We start from the raw sequence: 20,134 nt of genomic DNA, 5'->3' as shown, positions 1-20,134 counted from the left end.
AATAGGCTACAACAAAGCACGCTAGGTTAAAATCAGCTAGGCCAGTGCTTCCCAACCGGTGGGTCGCGATGCTATTTCAGGTGGGTCGCGAAGCATTTCTAAATGTTACTGAATATTAAAATTTTCTAAAAAATACCGACATTAGCCTACTGTGGATCTCACAAGCCGCAGTCCTCCGAAATTGTTCGTAAGTGTTTGTCCGAGTTCGACACCAAGATTCACGAGATTCATTGATAATAATCAAATCTTTCATCCCAGGGCTCAACATGCAATTATTTGCTGGCGGAGCTTCCTATCTTTTAACAGTTTTTGATTGATTTGTCACGTCTTGTGCTCCTCGTATTTTTACTTTGTTTGTGCCACTATCTCGTGTTGTGCTTTTGTCTATCTGGCGTAATCTGCTTGAGTCCTTTTCTAAACAATTAATTAATTTTATCTCTTAAATACTTCACCCGTTGTGCTGTGTAATTTTCAGTTATCAGTTTGTGTGAGCTAGTAAAGCAAGTTTCTCAAATGATTAGATTTGTCCATATTTTGTTCTGATAGTGTATTATTCTTTAGTATTTCTTTTAAAATTATTTTTCTTATAAGCTTAGGCTTGAAAAGAGCTGTAGCCTATGACTAGCCGAAAACGTTAGCTTGTTGTTTTAGTTTTTATAATGTTAAATGTAATGTTGTTGCTGGGTTATATCTGTTTATGGTTTAAAAAAGTTACCTCTCTACCTAAATTGTATTTAAAGATTTTTTCTACAAATTAAGTTAGCCTATAGGCTAATATGAACGCTTTTCATTACTAGGCTATGTGTTTGTTGCTTGATCGGCCTGATGCTTTCACAAATTCACTTTTCTCAGTCATGTGCTTTTCTCAGTTTTTCACCATTGTTCACGAGAGGTCAACTACTTTTGCGTCTCATTTTAGCTCGTTATTTTTAGGTAGCGTGTGCTACTTGAAAAGAATTGAACTTCAATGACAAAAATTGTCTGGAAAATTCATTAAGGGTGCCAAGGGCTATTAAAATTTAGTAGGCCTACTGATTTTACTCTGTTTTGTTAAATTAGGAAAGAGTAAAAGGGGTTTAAGGACTTAGTTGCGAAGCGACTAACGTGGTAACTTAATATTGACTACCATTCTTCAAAATTTTATGCTCAAAACACTTCAACCAAGAAAAGTTTTCTTTTTTGCGTCATGTTGATGTCTTGCAACGTTGAAACGTAAAATTGCAAACTTTCGCTGGCTGAAATTGCTTCTCGGTGATTTGTTGTTTGACGTAACTTTATCTTCAATTTTTTCTCCTCTCTTGTTCTTTACCTTCTGCTTGGTGTTTTGGTTTTCTCTTCCACCAAATTAATTTCGCTTTGGGTGTGCGTTGTCATTTTTACAAATGTTTCAGCTGCTGTTAGAAAATCAGAAGAGATAGAGCATATTTCTTGTTCAAAGTGCAATCGATTGCAGTTTGCTAAAATTTCTGCCTTCCGCAAGCATTGGTTTCGACCAGACTGTTGAATTACAACCATGCATGCTACAAAGATCGTGGTGGTGAGTAAAAATATTCTGTTATCTGATATTATATTTATAAGCAGATGTTTTAACAAAGTACAGTAGATCATACATTTCATGTCATTGTTTTAAAAGAACGACGAAATATTTAGACAGGCTTAAAGGTAGGCCTATATTGTACTGTAGATTGATCAACTGTTACTGTTAGATACTGTTACTGATATCAACTGTTACTGATTTATGAACTGTTACTGTACTGTTAGTGTTATATACTGTAGACTAGAGTGTAGATCAACAACAAAGTAATCAACTTTGAAATTTTTATGACAACGAAACGAAATTGATTTTATTTTTTAACGAAATCTAGATTAAAATAGCAATAAAACGCGTCGAAAAAAACATAATAGGCCTACGTATTTTAAAGTTTCTAACAACGTAAAGGTAAAGCAACCAAAGAACAGACACAGTCACAACTCACTATCTTCCCTGAACCATGTGTGACGTATTGGTAAATTAAATCTAAAATTGAAAAGCATTTGCTTACGTTTGTTTTTAGTTTGCTTCAGTATTTGAAGTTACTAAGATGAGCCTTGCATCAATTGCAGATAGTAGGTTAGTAACCATTACGGAGGAGTTGATCAAAATTGCCAAAATTAAAATGGTTAGACACAGAACTTGAAGAGCAGGTAGGCCAAGCAGCTTGTTGAATGAAAAAATAACTCCCTCACCATTATTGCCACGCAAAAGCTCTTAGTTGTTGTTATCCAGTCACACCAACCAGTAAACAATTTATTTTTTGCTAACAATGCAGCTTTTTTGCATGTAAACACGTTTTTGAGAGCAGGCTTAACGCAACTCAAATTTCATGAATTATTTAAAAAACAACTTTTCTTAATTTCTCGAAACATAGTTAGCCCACTTATTGGGTAGGTTGACTGTCGTCTACACAGCTGTTACCAAGTTAGGCTAGCTGCTCCAGTAAAATAATTCAAAAGATTCAAAGAGATTGACGCTCTATTTTTGTACAGCTGTATGCCTTATTGAACCTTCCATTGCTGATATCTGCAACTCCTTTGGATGATTACGTGTGGAAAGATGATGGCTATTATCACTACACAGTCATCAAAGACTGGACGCACAAGTTTGGAGATCATACGTCTTTCCTCATCAATATGACCTCACAAAAGTGGTTAACAGGTTAATGGATTAGCACTCACATTTAACTTTAATGATGACCACCAATTTGTTTCACAATCCTGCACAATCTTTATTTCAGTCAGGAACTCTTTTAACGAGCAGCCTCACTTTCAATATTTCAACTTAGGAGCTGTAATTGATTCGTCTTTGGCTGTGTGGCCGAGAGTTAAACAACGATATAGGTTAAGTGGAAATTTGTGCCAGGTTGGCAATTCAATTCGAGACACAAGAGACCAAAACCATATGGATTTTTTAAATTTCAAACAGCCCTATCAAAAAGTCAAGATATTAAAAAAGTCCGTGACTTGAAATATGCATCTGGATTAAACTCAATTAAATTAGTCGTAGCTTCATACCAGTTTTAACAAATTGTTTTATATTTGATACTAAAACGTAGCCTATTTTCTTTGATGTTAATTCTGCGGAAGCATGTCTTCACATTTTTTACGTTATTCTGCAGACAAGGATACTACACGGTCTGTGTGGTGGCATTATGTTGTAATTCATGTTCCTGATAACATCGACCCCAGTCAAGCAAACTCTGCCTTTCTTTTCATTGATGGTGGCAGCAACAGTGACCCAGAAAGTACGCCTGAACACGATGACATTATGGTCCTCCTGACTGGTCTTATGGCTGACTCAACAAAAAGGTTTGAGTGATTTATTGTTGTACGGTATTTCAATTTAGGCTACAAGCAGAGCCGGTGTGTCCATTAAACCAGTGCTTTTTAACCTTTTGCCTTGTCGGCAACACCTTGAAATTACCAACCAGTTCTCGCATCCCCTCCTAGGATTGGCTGAAAAGTAATAATCGCCTACAGTTCGAAATTTTTGTTGAAACCTGGCAAAACAACTTTGCTTCTTACGTTATATTATAACAAACCTTGATAATTTAGCATCCCCGCACCTCGTAGGCACAGGTCTCGCACCCCTCAATGGTGCGTGCACCCCTGGTTAGGAACCCTTGCATAGACGAACTAGGCAGTCGCCGATCGCACACCCTTCGAGAGTGCGCAAAATTTTATTTTTCTTGCAGTTTTGTAACTTTTTTGAAATCATTTTTCTTTGAACAAAGACATTTTGTGTTTCGAATATCGTCACACCACCTGCAGGCCTATGTAGTCTCCAGTAAGAGATAGTAAATGAGAACGCCGTTCTAATGCTTTCAATTTTAAAGCGCAAGTTTGAAAGCACATCTGGAAATACGGACCTGCATTTGTAAAGCCGTCGCAACAGTTTTGAGATTGCTGCAATTTTTTGCAAAACGTTAGTAGCCGACAATCAAGCAGGCACATTGACTCCGATGCGTTGAGCTGCAAACTAACAGCAATAACTACATAAACTTCCCAAAACCAATGAGATTTGAAGATGCGCCTGTGATCACGTTTGACGTTGAGATATCGTATTTGATGTCTTGCATGTTCGCTGAGTGAAGCTGTAAGTGCTGAGCGAAGCTTTTCAAAGCTGAAACTCATCAAAATGTTTGTCAGGGATATCTATATCCTTGATGCAGTGACGTTCGGTGGCTTAAACCGTTGGGAAAGCAACTTGGAAATATGCTGCAGCAAGGTAGTAGGCACGAAGGGCGTAACCGTCGGGCGAAGCCCGAAGGCGTGTTGCCGAAGGCAACACTTCCAGCGGGGGGTCTGGGGGGCCTCCTCCAGAAATTTTTGAAAAACACTTCCAATTTGGTGCGCTCTGAGAGCATTTCCAAAACAAATCAAAAATAAAAATCTGTCAAATTGTGCTTCGCCTATGTCGTGATCATACATCCATTTAATGTTTAGAAGTCATGAACAATCTTAATTTTAACGTTGCAGGACCAAAATCCTGTGTTAGACATGGAACAATAGTTGTCTAAATATTTAATTCGTCATGAATGTTCATTCTCAGATATTCAGTTAAGCCTACAGTACAAAAACTAACACTTAGGCCTAAACATTACAACCGCAAGCAATTTGTACAAAAAGCTGGATAAGTTTGCCTCCTGCGTATAGAAGCTTAACAAACTAAATATTGCATCCGCACCTGAACGTTCATTGGCGAAGTAACGTTATATCAACGCTGTAAAAAGGGCAAAGGCATGACTATGAAAGCTAGTACAGTAGGCTAAAGTACATGGCGAGGAGACATCAAAAAACAGCAACAAGCTTTTTGGCATTATGATGCTGTGCTCTGTACCGTGACGAGATACCATTCTGACGAGTTAGTCTAGTCGCTCTAGCGAATGTACGCATTGACGTCACTGGGAAAGCACAACTAACCTACTAGAGATGCAGCGAACCCAAAATTTTTATCCGCACACCGCACCGCAACTGACTCATCTAACCGCGTACCGCACCGCACACCGCAATTTATCGAGAACTTTGACACTGCACCGCACCACACACCGCAAATTACAAAATTTTTAAAAAATATTTTAACGCGCTATTTTTTAGAAAGTCAATTGTAGCAAAAAGCACCCATGGCATATAACTGGTAACCTACCAGTACAGTTGTGCACTAATTGGCTAGGCTAACCAGATCATATTCTCTTATCAGCAATGCATCTAAGTTCTAAGACATAATACAAACTAAGACAAATAGAATGTTCCTGGATCTAGTATCAGGACTTTTGAACACTTTTTGTAAGCAATAATGCAATTTTAATGTCAGTGGTTACCGGTATATGAACTACACACACAAGAGTAAAACTTATAGCCTGAACTAACTGTTATAGTAACTAATGCGGTAGTTGCGCTAGGCCTATAGCCTGGTAACTGAGTTTATCAGCTAGGCTATTAACCAAAAACATTCATACAGCTTCCCTGACAAGCCAGCCAGCCCCAAAACCCTGTCAACTGCAAGCCATTTGCAATTTGCATAGCTTTCCAGCTTAGGGTTTCCGAAGGAAACAAAAACTGATCCGTGTTTCCAATTTAAATTTGAAGTTTCATAACTGATTTTCTTGAAAAGTTGAAAGTTTACGTTTACGAAAGTTTAAATTCTTGAAAGTATACGCTTACAAAAGTTTAATTTCTTGAAAGTTTACGCGGCAAGCGGCGCGGCGCGGCTTTGTCATTTCAACCTTCCACGCGGCGCGGCACGCGGCGAAAAAGTCAAAAGCGGCCGCGTACGCGGCGCGGTACGGCGCGGCTTGCATCACTATAACCTACCATAACACATCTGATTGGCTAAGCAGCTGGTGACGTTTTGCAAAACGGGTGAGGATTGGTTAAAACGAAGGCGTTTTTTGACATTTTTGAATCTGGGAAAGCAAGTTTGATAGTTGCTTACCTGGAGCCTCAGTGATTGTTTCTGACAGAAGCGTTTGCGTCAATTGGCATTTATAGGCAAGACATGCGGTTTGGTGAGGACTTAGACTACTCACAAGCGTTACGAGTAATTCTAGTCACGAATACAGTAATTTTCAAGTTAAAATAGACGTGATAAAAATAATAAGTTAAACCTAGAATTCAGTCATTAAATTTTGCATAGTTTTTGCTAAGGTAAGCACTGCTTTCCTTGCTTTCCCTCACCGATCGTCACTGCGGCCTGATGTTTGTACAGTATACGCTCTACAATCGTTCCGGATAGACTTGCCCATGGCCACCTGGAGATGCGGCCTGATTTGTCACAAAACCTATTGTGTCGTCTAGGGAAAACAGCACAGAAAGCGTAAAAATATAATTTTTAGAAAAATTTAATTAAACATTCGCAAAAAGTTAGCAAAACCTGGAAATTTATGCAAAATATGACAAATCAGGCCTATCTTTCGGAAGCCATGACTTGCCTAATCAGCAAATCAGTCTTTTTACATCGATTCAACTACAGACAGTCTACAGACGTTGAATCAATGTAAAAATAACTGGTTTGCTGTTTAAGGTCACGCCGTACCAGGCGTGGTTCCAGACCTTCTCTGAAAAAAAGTAAAGGATCTCTAACAAAAAAATTTTTCGTGGAAAAGTTAGGTGTTTGCTTTATATAGAAGGACACCTTACCATTAGAGTGCAAAAATGAGGACATTTATAAAAGGTACCCAGGCCATGATCCTGAAGTTAGGTTATCACTGGACTGGACCACCCATCCCATTGGTATTGTTCACTTCATACAATGAAATGTTGAGCCAATGGAGGCGCAGAAATTGAACCTTGCCTAGGTTGCAAAATAGTCTGTCACCGGCCCTGGCTACAAGCCCTTTTATGAAGAATAGGCTAGAGGCAGTGACGTTCGGTGGCTTAAACCGTTGGAAAAGCAACTTGGAAATATGCTGCAGCAAGGTAGTAGGTACGAAGGGCGTAATCGTCGGGCGAAGCCCGAAGGCAACACTTCCAGCGGGGGGTCTGGGGGGCCTCCTCCAGAAATTTTTGAAAAACACTTCCAATTTGGTGCGCTCTGAGAGCATTTCCAAAACAAATCAAAAATAAAAATCTGTCAAATTGTGCTTCGCCTATGTCGTGATCATACATCCATTTAATGTTTAGAAGTCATGAACAATCTTAATTTTAACGTTGCAGGACCAAAATCCTGTGTTAGACATGGAACAATAGTTGTCTAAATATTTAATTCGTCATGAATGTTCATTCTCAGATATTCAGTTAGGCCTACAGTACAAAAACTAACACTTAGGCCTAAACATTACAACCGCAAGCAATTTGTACAAAAAGCTGGACAAGTTTGCCTCCTGTGTATAGAAGCTTAACGAACTAAATATTGCATCTGCACCTGAACGTTCATTGGCGAAGTAACGTTATATCAATGCTGTAAAAAGGGCAAAGGCATGACTATGAAAGCTAGTAGGCTAAAGTACATGGCGAGAAGACATCAAAAAACAGCAACAAGCTTTTCGGCATTATGATGCTGTGCTGTGTACCGTGACGAGATACCATTCTGACGAGTTAGTCTAGCCGCTCTAGCGAATGTACGCATTGACGTCACTGGGAAAGCAACTCTAACCATAACACATCTGATTGGCTAAGCAGCTGGTGACGTTTTGCAAAACGGGTGAGGATTGGATAAAACGAAGGCGTTTTTTGACATTTTTGAACCTGGGGAAAGCAACTTGGATAGTTCCTTCCCTGGAGATTCAGTGGTTGTTTCTGACAGAAGCGTTTGCGTCAATTGGCACTTATAGGCAAGACATGCGGTTTGGTGAGGACTTAGACTACTCACAAGCGTTACGAGTAATTCTAGTCACGAATACAGTAATTTTCAAGTTAAAATAGACGTGATAAAAATAATAAGAAGTTAAACCTAGAATTCAGTCATTATATTTTGCATAGTTTTCGCTCAGGTAAGCACTGCTTTCCTTGCTTTCCCTCACCGATCGTCACTGGCTAGAGGGCAAGATAAAGGAAAAAATCGCGTAACTGTTTTATTTACACTAGTTTTATTACACTAATATCAACAAAAGAAACATAGGCATGGAAGTGTCCCAGCAACCAATCAAAAAAACCACCATAGTTCTTACAAACCACAATTTTATGATAAAATGGAAAATAAAAAGCTGAGTTTTGTATTAATTTAGACTGTAGAGCTTTTTCCATCGCAACTGTGAGTTCTCAAGTAAACTCACGCTTTTTGTATTTATTGCTATCTGTTGTGCTTCTGCCGCCTAGGCTAAAATGTCGACTAGCTATCTCACAGTTCTCACCGGAGCAGTAGACTGCAGATCTCGCAGGCAAGTAGGTTAAAGGAACTCAAAAATAACTTTTAAACTCAAAAGTAAACGCGATCAAGCATTGGGTTTGTACACTACAGCTGCATTAATCAAAATTAAGTGCTTATCACCCAAAGATCACGTTGCTTATAATTATTGTCGATAGACTATAATTCTATTATTATTTTATAGAGTGCAAAAAATTGAAATGATTATAGAGCATAAAAAGGTTGTCTTTGGATCTTGGTAGTTGGGTTATCAAAATTTTACCCAATATTTAAATAAATTAATCGTATTACTATTGTTGTTTCAGCATCGTTGTCGATTTACGGCAGATTCCCAACCAACCAATTGTTTTTACCGGGGACCCACGAAACAAGTCTAGGCACGAAGACTCCCTCGTCGCTTATACTTGGGGTCACTATTTAAATGACCCAACCACGCCAGAATTATTGTTATGGTTTCCAATGACAAAAGCTGCAATCAAGGCGATGGACACTGTGACAGATTTTGTAAACAAAACTTATGACAAAAATATCAAAAACTTTTGCGTTGGAGGGGCATCAAAAGTATGAGTTCTTGTTTAATTGTACTAATAAAAAGCTTTAGCTAATGAAAGTGCTACAGCTTAATGTATGCAGTAGCAGATTATAAATCTAATCACCTAAGAATTTAAAAATCTAAACAATCTGGCCTCACTTTTATCAAACTAGATCTTTTTATAAAACAAAAATGTCTTCATCTATTTTCAGCAATAAAAATTTTACTGCCTACTTTGATTGAAACAAGTCTTCATTTCTTATGGTGTAGGACAGAGATGGGCTCTCTCAACCGGCACAAAATCAAGTGGCCATTGGGAAAGTTTTCATTTCTCGGTAATCCTGTTCGCTGCTGAGCCCATGACGTTAAATCATCTGAGTCCTAGACGTTTAAGGAAGTTCCTAGTGAGGAGATGTAACGTAACTCTGGTAGGCTATCACGACAAAGCATTCAGAATAATGATAAATCTCCATTCTCAAACTATTGTACAATATTGGCTTTAAAATATTCTTTTTTACATGGCAGTTAAATTGTAGAATTACGTCATAAATTTTGCGTGTTCAACTCAACCCTGGACTTCAAATAACAAAGTTGCTGATCTTTGTTCAGCGTGGTTGGGTGACTTGGCTAGCTGGTGCAGTTGACTACGAAAGAGTGAAATGCATTACGCCAATTGTCATGGATGATTTGAATATCATAAAGGTATAATACCTCAACCTGTGCACTGTTTTTCTGTTAGTATGTCGGTCTGGATGAAATTTACTTCCCAACGTATGCGAAATAGCTTACGGTAGGCTACATATTTAATTGGGAAATGTTAGGCCTACCTTAGAAAACTTACACCAAGTTTAGGATTGGAATAAGATAACGGTGGGTTTTATTGAGAGCATGTACTGTTTTGCCATCTCATTAAAACTTTTTTACGTAGGTTATTGACTTTTTAGGGCAATTTGAGGAAAAGAGCTGAGACGCTAAAAATTTTCGATGTATTTGCGTTTTCTCATACCGTATAGCAATCAATCCTGCATTGCTGTTACCTGGGTTCATCTGTTGTGATTTTGGCCTATTTGTTGCTTTTTGTTGCTGCCCGGTCAGAGCATTTCAGTTCTAACCTGCTTTACTTCATATAGTGACCGGAACAAGAACTTTGTTTTCACAGAACTTACATCATCATTATCGTGCGTACGGAGGTTGGAGTTTTGCTATTGATGCCTACTACGCTGAAAACGTCACAACCCATCTCGACTATCCCAGCATGGTTTCTTTTGCTGCTCTTGTTGATCCATTTTGTGAGTTAGACTTTTATTTTACCTTACCCTCAATATGCCAAAAACATTACTTCGCATTGACAGCATCAAATTTATTTTCAAATATGCGCTAAATGAAGACTTCAGCACTTATTTTCTGCCAAGGCACAACCAACACCAATAACTGCAGCTTATCGTTTTAATAAAGGGATGATTGAAACTACGTGAACCTGAAAAATAGGGCTTTGATTTGAAATACTGTAGTTCGAAATACGGTACAGGCAGGCCGAAAAAATCAACGTAAGGTAGGCTACTAATATGGTAAATACTTGCTTACTTTGGTTGCAATTTGGGTTTAACAACTCTTTGTTCATTTTATCAAATTTGTTTTTCGATTTATTTTCGACTTTTTCGACTTATTTTTCGAAAAGGTAAAATGTCCTGAAATTCATTTTAGAATAAATTTAGTTCATTAATTGTAATGAAATGACCAGAGACCGCAAAAAGTATTTCTAATGCTTACAAGAACTGTAACCTAACTGTTTAAACTAGCAATAAATGGAAAATATATTTCAGCGTACCTTGACCGGCTAACGATGCCGAAACTGATCACCAGTTCTGGAGGAGACGAGTTTTTTCTCCTCGATGATTCTCATTATTACTTCAAGTCGATGAAAGGTCCTACATACGTGAACATGCTTCAGAATTCAGATCACACTTGTGTGGGACATATAAGACAAATTCTGAAAAATATTGAAAACTTTCACATCAGTGTTGCAAAAGTGATTACACATTTGTTTTGTGTAGGCTTATAGGCTAGCCTGTCTTTGTCAGAACTCAATGTTTTCTACGACAAATCTTCGGTTTGCAAATTGACCGTGGCGATTTGGTTCCTAACTTTGATAAAAGCTAACTACGGTAGTCTTCTTCAGTGTTTGTGAAACAATACAACATTTCAATAATCAATAGAATAAAACGTCTTTCTTGGGTTGTAACCATGTGGAAAATGTAAAAAAGATTTGCAAAAATAAATGAAGAAAACTTTTTGAAATTTTCAAAACGCTTTTCTAATTTTAGTCTTTCAAAATTTTCTTAAACTGTGTTTCAATGTTTTACTAGAACTACAACCTACCAGATGTTTCCTGGGAACTTTACAGTACACCTGATGGTGGTGGTATAGACGTAAAAATGGATAGACCACCGACCCTCATAAAAGCATGGTCTGCGACAACAATTTCATCCACAAGGTAGCCTAGGTAACCTATATACAGTAAAAAAACATTTTTTTACTCTATTGTGTCAATTTCATAAATTGATAACTTGAGTTTAAAATCTACACAGCTCAAAGTTGCAGAAATGTAACTAATTGTTGGTCACAACGGTAAACCATAATCTCTTCGTGGGAAAATTGTAACATAAATTTCCCTGGATCCGTTCGTCTGTATGCAATGACCGAAAGAAACACTCTTCTGAAAACGTCTATTCAAGAATTGTATTTCTGTAAAAATAGCCTCAAGGCTGTCGAAGAATGGAGGAAAACACCGTACCCACTAAAACTTGTCACTACAATACAAATTACTGAGATAAAGACGGAAATTTTGTCTAGTTGGTAAGCACCAAGCAAACAGTTAAATATGCGACCAACTTTTCAAGCAACAATTTTAAGAATGACGGAACTGACTGAGATATTTCAAACCACATAACTTTCATACTGTGACGTAATAATGATAAGCATTATGAAGCTATTCAAGCACCTGTTAAATTTGGCTTACACCATATCTCGTAATTCAAGGTTTAACGATGATGTAATGCTTCACAGGTGTGACAAAGGTGATGCAATTTTTGCTAATTTCTAGCAACAGTCCATGACGTAAGACGTCAGGTTCAGTAGACAACGGTTCTATGTGACGTTTGATTTGGTGAACGATCGATTGTCCGGAACAATTGTTAAAATTGTGAAATTAGTAGCACTTTTAGTTGTATTCTAAATTTTTTACAAAATGATTGATTTTGCTACGTCAATCCCTGCTACAGTATTGCTCAATTTGTGGTTTGCCAAAGCTTTCTTTGATAAATTTTAACATTCATTTTTTCAAAAATATTTTTTGTAACTTTGGTAAATTCTGAACTCAAGTCTTCATTGTAATTTGTTATGGAGCGTGTTTTATTTACTTTGTTTATTCTTACATGAAATAAAACAGACATCATAAACTAGTCAGTGTGTAGGCCTACATGCACAATTTTTTTCACAGGCAAGATATTAGGCCTACACTTCATATTTCAAAACCTCAAGCTATAATTTATTTTAAAGCAATCGTGCTCTTTATGCATTTCTTTCACTTCTAGACGAGACTTCCGCTTATTATGCGGAAACCCAAACAATCCTAATGCGGAACCAATTGTACAACTCAATCTATGGTTCCACAGCGATGTGGTTAAATTAGGAGACTTGAAATATCGAGTGCGATTTGACAATGCGATTCCTGGTCATTGGAAGGCATTTTTTATTCAGGTCTTTCTCTTATAAAATAATAGCACAGTAGGCTAAGTTATAATAAAACTTCAGCAACTGCTGTTGGATTGTTGAAGCATCGATGAAGATATTATTTAACCAACTGTTTAAATATTAACGTTAGCCTAATTGTGATATGGACTATTTTGAGGTTGATGTAAATGAAACATATTCTGAACGGAACCTTTACTCGAAACACGTTTACTAAAAGTTGTAACATTTCAGATGACTTTTCCTGGACCTGATGGAAAACTACTTGAAGTGACAACAGAAACCAACATTATTCCGAATACATTTCCGTTTCCAGATTGCCATATGGAATCATGCAAAGGAATTATTGTTTAAAACGCGCAGTGTCATTGAATTGAACACCACCGAATGATCGATTCAAAGGTTAAATCATGGTTAAATTGTAATGCATTGGCCTAATTGTAGTTTTTGAACCAGTTACTTTACTTCTTGTTACCTCATAAACATCAATTAAACTAGCCTATAGCCTAGCCTACAGATTGTTGTATAGCCAATAACCTACAAATTGTAGGCTATATCAGATTCACGGCGTCCTATTCAAACCAAGAAAGCCGATTGCCTATCGCATTAAATGAATTGATCAAAAATACAACCGTCAAAACTGTTGACCGACATGTAGGCCTACCGAATGCAGGTGTGCATTCTGACCACATTTGTGCTCCATCTTAATCAACTTTATAGTCATTTTAATTATTAACATTTGGACTCTCAACCAGCCTATGTGATTTACAAGAGACACCTTCTGTTTTGACGTATAATAAAGCTCGTATCCAATCAACTTTACTTAAGAGCCATAAGAAACAAAACTCTAGGCCTACTCACCTCGTTTCTTAGTACCGGTATACTGTTTAAACAGGCAACCGCCGTGTTCATGTCTTTTCCTTCCTTTTCGTTCAAACGTGCTTTAAGGATAAGCTGTGTTGACACTGGACGTAATCTGCTTAAATCGCAACGTGTGCGGTACCAATCTTGAATAAATCTGTCTGAATCACATGGAGTTCCATCAAGTCGTCTATATCTTCATCAGTCTGGAATTTAGCCAACATTAATGTTTTTTTTTAATGTCGGAAGAGGTTCCACTCACCAGCAGCAGCAGCTTCATCAATGCAGCAGCAAGCCTCTACAAGCAGTGCTGTATTCGTAAAAAAGCACAAGGTAGGCTATACTGTCAATTGACCAAAATGATAAATTGGCTACACAACTTGCAAAATACTAATCTTTATTCTACCGTAACTTGAATTATCAATATCAAAATTGTACGAGAGGTAGCCTACCAAATTGTTTATTTTTCTATGAATAGGCGACATTACAAATAGCCTGCCGAGAGGAATCTACATCTTTAGGCCTATCCTCTTTACAAATTTGGGATCTAGCATCCTTAGCTGATCGGCGGTTTAGCACCCAGGATCTTACATATTTTAGCGGTAAATTGAGCCACAGGTGGTCCATTGCAATTAATAAACATCAAACAGCTCACATTATCAATGAGTAAAGATGCTTTTAAACTTGTGATAGTAGGCTATTGTTCGTTAACTGAAATCATGTTCACATTCTGTTGTCGAACAAGGTAGGCCTAAAGTTGAAATAGCTGTCAAGAGAGATTTCAAATTATTGGGCACAATTTCAACTTTTTTACTAAAGTCTCTTAATCCTTGGATTGACTGTATTTCATCAATGTCAAAGCGTTTACAAATTCTTTTCACCTCTGCTTATCCATGACTAGAGATGTAAAAATACGTTTTTTTTTGTTTTAAAAAAAAAAACAAGCTCGTTCTTTTTGTTTTTTATCGTTTTTTTTGTTTTTTATTCGTTTTTTTTACCTATTTTGACATTAAATGTCACGACACGATATGTAGCAATTAAGGTAATCTCATTGCAATAACACAACAGATTATTCATCTGAGCACTCTGATCTTGCATAACTAGGCTACTTTGTAGCAGACAAATAGACTCTTACAACATCAGAATTTTGTTAGTTTCATTAAATTTGTTCTTGTTCCCACATAAAATAAGTTTTGATCTTTGATGTTTGTTTTGTATCTTTCTCCTGCATTGCGGGAATATGGGTGAAACTTTATACTTGTCAGGAAAAGTATTATGAAGCATTTATTCACTCTGTGATTATTGAACATTGCTGAAAAACTCCACTTTAAAGGAAAAATTTCTTCATTCAGGGTCAGTGCTGTGTTAAACCCTTTGTGGGCCCCGGGGCCAGAATAATTTTGGGCCCTCTATCGTCAAGCAGACCTATAGTATTGTGTATAGTTCAGTGTTGTACGCGTCATTGAAATAAGTTGACGGCGTCAGCGTCAGCGCGAATTGCCTAAAAACTTTACGGCGTAAAGTAGGCTACTGCGTAAGCTCTTAAAGAATTTGACGGCGTCAGCGTCAGCGCTAATTTCTAGCGCTATTTTTTGCCAGCGTATTGTAAAACGGAAATATTTTAACTAAGTTTAGGCTAACAATAGCTATAAATAAACAGCAGGTATTATGTTTTGAGACTGTATTGTAAGTAGCTGCTTAACCTATTAGTTATTTCCTTGTAAAAACACAAGCATTTCAAAACGTTTGTTTGACAATCTGCTGCCTTTGGGACGCATATTGTCCTTTCCAAGTGAAAATATGCGTTCCACAGCAGCGCTAGTTGGTACTGGTGAATGTATTTCAAAACAAGTCTTGAAAACGTTTTATTCAATTCAATTCAATTTATTTTTCTTTGTCAGAATGCAAAAGAAATGATATTGTGAAAAAGAAATACAGTAACAAAACCAACAAAAGAAAAAGGTGGCAAAACCTTAATGGTTTAAGACATGCATGAAAGGATCTACTATTTTGGTATATGCATCGATAAATATAGTTAAGCACGGCCACCGAACCTTTACTCGGAAAGGTATCACTGTTCCAAGCGTGCTGTGATGGTTTAGCACAGGGTTTCCCAAACTGTCGTCCGCGGACCACTGGTGGTCCGCGACGACTGCACAGGTGGTCCGTGGCGATATGACTAGAAATTAGAAAGTCACACATAGGCTACATTGTACAGTACGCAGTAGCGTAGCCAGGAATTTAGAATGGGGGAGGTTTGACGACCCATCGGCGGGGGGTCTGGGGTGCCTCCCCCAGAAAATTTTGAAAAATTAATTTGAATTTGGTGCATTCTGAGAGCATTTTCAACAAAAATGTGGGTATGAATATTCCTGTAAAATGGTGCTGTCCGTTGGCATAGCAAAAGAATAAGATCATGTTTTCTTCGGCATTTTTCGGAAATAAAGCTAAGTCTCTACGTTTTCTTGTTGCTAATTCCTGGCTGAGATGTTTGAATGTTTGGTATTGGAAAAACTCGCTCTTTTAATGCAGTTTTGTTTAAAATTAGGCAATTCTTTTTTAGACTGAAAGCATTATTCTCAAGCGTAAAGAGACTGAAAGCATCATTCTCAATATCGTGACGTCACACGCGTGCCAAAGGGGGGGGGGGGGTTGTAACAGACAGATTGATGTGGAGGCAGTGTGTAAAGGCGATTGCGGCACTTGGAGGTATCTGGCCATCCTCGGTAACGGGGACATTACCGGATTAAAACTGGACTACTAGTAAAACTTGTAGAACGCGTATTTGAACTGCGAGAGGAGCTTTTAGTTTTCCTGCAAGCGCACTATGCTGACTTGGCTTCACTAGTAGCCGATGAATTTGGCTTGGGAAACTTGCATACCTGGCAAGCATTTTTAACCTTCTAACCCAATTGAACTTGTCACTTCAGGGAAGAGATGCAAAGATTTTACAGTACTTACTCAAAGCAAAATAACAGCATTCATAAAGAAACTCAACATATGGGAAACAAGGATAAATGATAATGTTGTTGATATGTTTCCTGTTATGTGTGACTACATTACCAACAAACCCTTAATTAATACAGAGTTGATTTTCTCTGACGTTACACAACATTTGAAATAGCTTTCAGCACATTTCAGGCAGGGATATCCCTGATTTCAGGAAGTACTTTTTAAAAGAGACATATGAGAATTTTGACTAGATTTTAAACCTTTTGTTGTTATGTTTAGTTTCAATCAAACAGCTATTGCATCTTTCTGGTTGAGTGTTGTGAAAGAATACTCATTGCTATGTCAAAAAGCAACTAAAATTTTATGCCTTTTTCCACGACCTACATGTGTGAGACAGCATTTTCAGCTGTTACCAACATGAAGACAAAATACAGGTCCAGAGTTTCTGTGGACCTTGACTTACGAGTTTGCCTTTTACAAATAACTCCGAGGATTGATGACTTATGCAATAAGAAGCAATCCCATCCGTCCCATTAATGTTGTCAGTTTTTTACATAAACAAAATTCGGTTTTATTCATTTTTACGTTTGTGTTGGAATTGGAGGGGTCCGCGAATAAACAGATTCACAAATAGTAGTCCGTGGCCCAAAAAAGTTTGGGAAACCCTGGTTTAGCATGTATAAATCTTTTAACGAGGTCCATTGGTCCACTGCACCAACATCGCTCTTTTCAGGGGCATAGAGCTCTTGAAAGAAAGTATCTTCAACGTCCGCGATGCCATTCATGGATTTTTCGCTTTCTGCCTCTGATCCCTCGTTCTCAATACATGGGTGATCACCATTTGGCGAACTTCTTCCGCGTGTATTCCAGGGAGCCATTCCAACCAACGCAAAAGCCGGTAATTCGGATGAGTTGCGCTGGCCAGAATACATTGTGAAACCATAGGTGAAACTCAGTGACGATCGGTGAGGGAAAGCAAGGAAAGCAGTGCTTACCTGAGCGAAAACTATGCAAAGTATAATGATTGAATTCTAGGTTTAACTTCTTATTATTTTTATCATGTCTATTTTAACTTGAAAATTACTGTATTCGTGACTAGAATTACTCGTAACGCTAGTGAGTAGTCTAAATCCTCACCAAACCGCATGTCTTGCCTATAAATGCCAATTAACGCAAACGCTTCTGTCAGAAACAATCACTGAGGCTCCAAGGTAAGCAACTATCAAACTTGCTTACCCAAATTCAAAAATGTCAAAAAACGCCTTCGTTTTATCCAATCATCACTCGTTTTGCAAAACGTCACCAGCTGCTTAGCCAATCAGATGTGTTATGGTGAGACCAGGTGAGTCTTGCTTTCCCAGTGACGTCAATGCATACATTCGCTAGAGCGGCTAGACTAACTCGTCAGAATGGTGCTCGTCACGGTACACCGCACAAGCATCATAATGCCGAAATAATTGTTGCTGTTTTTTGATGTCTCCTCGCCATGTACTGTACGTTAGCCTACTAGCTTTCATAGTCATGCCTTTGCCCTTTTTACAGCGTTGATGTAACGTTACTTCGCCAATGAACGTTCAGGTGCGGGTGCAATATTTAGTTTGTTAAGCTTCTATACGCAGGAGGCAAACTTATCCAGCTTTTTGTACAAATTGCTTGCGGTTGTAATGTTTAGACCTAAGTGTTAGTTTTTGTAGTGTAGGCCTAACTGAATATCTCAGAATGAATATTCATGACGAATTAAATATTTAGACAACTATTATTCCATGTCTAACACTGGATTTTGGTCCTGCAACGTTAAAATTAAGATTGTTCATGACTTCTAAACATTAAATGGATGTATGATCACGACAAAGGCGAAGCACAATTTGACAGATTTTTATGTTTGATTTGTTTTGAAAATGCTCTCAGAGCGCACCAAATTGGAAATGTTTTTCAAAAATTTCTGGGGGAGGCCCCCCAGACCCCCCGCTGGAAGTGTTGCCTTCGGCAACACGCCTTCGGGCTTCGCCCGACGGTTACGCCCTTCGTGCCTAGGCCTACTACATTGCTGCAGCATATTTACAAGTTGCTTTCCCAACGGTTTAAGCCACCGAACGTCACTGGTGAAACTCTTATTGTGAAACGAGATTTTTCATGAAAACAAAAATTGACGCATAGCGCTTGACGCTTAAAATCGGCAAAATAGTTGACGGCGCTATCACTTCCGTCAACTGAAAAATAAATTGACGGCGCTAGCCTCAGCGTCAACAAAAAGTTGACGCCGTCAAATGACGCCGTCAAATTGACGGCGTCAACGTACAACACTGGTATAGTTTCACTGCACCGATATGGAAATGTGGTTCACTTCAATTGACTTTCTCGCCAATTTAGAAAACAACACAAGTGTAAGTAACCGCAAACACAGGTCTATCATTTCTTAGCTACACCTTTGCTCGGAATGAAAGCCAAAAGTGTTAACAATTTCTAATAAAAAAAATACTGGCAATGGAGTATAGTCACGACGCGGTAATACCACCGTACCGGGCAGAATTTTGACTGTTTGAACTTTCGCGGTACGGCGATAAAATCTGAGGATAAAAGCAAAACTGAAGAAATTATTAATTTTCATTCAGATTTGGTCATCTGATCTGGTAACATTATTGTTTTTCACCATTTTTATGGTTTATCTGGCAACACTACTTGTTCAGTCAACCAAGGTAAAAACATTGTGATTGTACTGTAATTTGTAAACAAAAACAGTGTCAAGAGTTTTGAAAATCAGGTGTTTACTTATTTTTATTTAGCATTATTTCATTCCAAGGCAAAGCTTTCATTATTTTATGCAGGCATTCAAGTTAATTAAAGCTTTTAAGAATGGTAGCTTAGGTTAGTGGCAAGAAAAAACAGGTCACTTGTGAAAGAATAATTTTTGTTTTGGATCAAAGCAATTGCAGTGGGCTACCATACAATATGTGATATGCCATGCCTATAAGGTATTTGAAGATAAAAGCAAATTTCATGTGCATAGCCTATATTCAGAAAAAAGTAAATACAGCAGAACGTTTCTGCTAAAAGTATCTAGCATTCAATAAAAGGCAACTCAGATAAGCTATAAAAGGTGGTGGATAACAAGTGGTGCAAGTTCCTCAATTGCCTAAATAGGCCTTAAATTTTTTCCAAAATTTGCTTTTGTTTAATAGATTCCCTTTCATTTGATGTGCACTTGCACAAATGCACTCTTATTTTTCATGGTGCAGAGGCAGTGTGACATTTCGAGATGTGTAAGAGGTCCCGCGTGACCAAGTTTGTTGTTGATTCTACTGAAGGTGGTTTTCTGGAATCTAACGCCACTCGTACGGTATTTCCAAATATTTATTTCCACAAAGCCAAAGATTACAGTAACATTTAGATTAAAACAGTCTTAGAGGGGGTGGTGTTAATTTCGGCTTAATTGCCACCTGTCAACAATACATAAATTGATAATTCCCTGATACACTAACACTTAAAACCTTCTCTTTCAAAACAATATGGCTGACAGGCAGAGTTGCCAGATTTTGAAAAAAAAAGTAGCCAAAAAAGTAGCAAATTTGCTCCCAAAGTAGCCCAATTTATAGCAGGGGGTGCGGGAATTATGTTTTCCAACTTCTGGGGGGCTTCGCCCCCCAGACCCCCCGTGAGGCGTTCTAACACTGACACGGCCACAATCTTTTGGATGTCTC

General features: G+C 38.0%; 1 protein-coding gene across 1 annotated transcript; it reads left to right on the top strand.

The window, feature by feature from the left end:
- The first annotated feature begins 1,398 nt into the window (after positions 1-1,398).
- LOC145772189 (autocrine proliferation repressor protein A-like) lies at positions 1,399-13,655 on the top strand. Its single transcript, XM_082584036.1, has 10 exons — positions 1,399-1,537; positions 2,527-2,695; positions 3,156-3,345; positions 8,647-8,902; positions 9,483-9,575; positions 10,033-10,162; positions 10,697-10,902; positions 11,240-11,367; positions 12,467-12,632; positions 12,858-13,655. The coding sequence occupies exons 1-10, from the start codon at positions 1,514-1,516 to the stop codon at positions 12,975-12,977; spliced, it is 1,482 nt and encodes a 493-aa protein (XP_082440162.1). The 5' UTR covers positions 1,399-1,513; the 3' UTR covers positions 12,978-13,655.
- The last annotated feature ends 6,479 nt before the right edge of the window (positions 13,656-20,134 follow it).

The sequence above is a fragment of the Aplidium turbinatum genome, chromosome 6, assembly GCF_918807975.1.
Source record: "Aplidium turbinatum chromosome 6, kaAplTurb1.1, whole genome shotgun sequence".
Classification (NCBI taxonomy): domain Eukaryota; kingdom Metazoa; phylum Chordata; class Ascidiacea; order Aplousobranchia; family Polyclinidae; genus Aplidium; species Aplidium turbinatum.
This window is presented reverse-complemented; position numbering and strand designations above follow the sequence as displayed.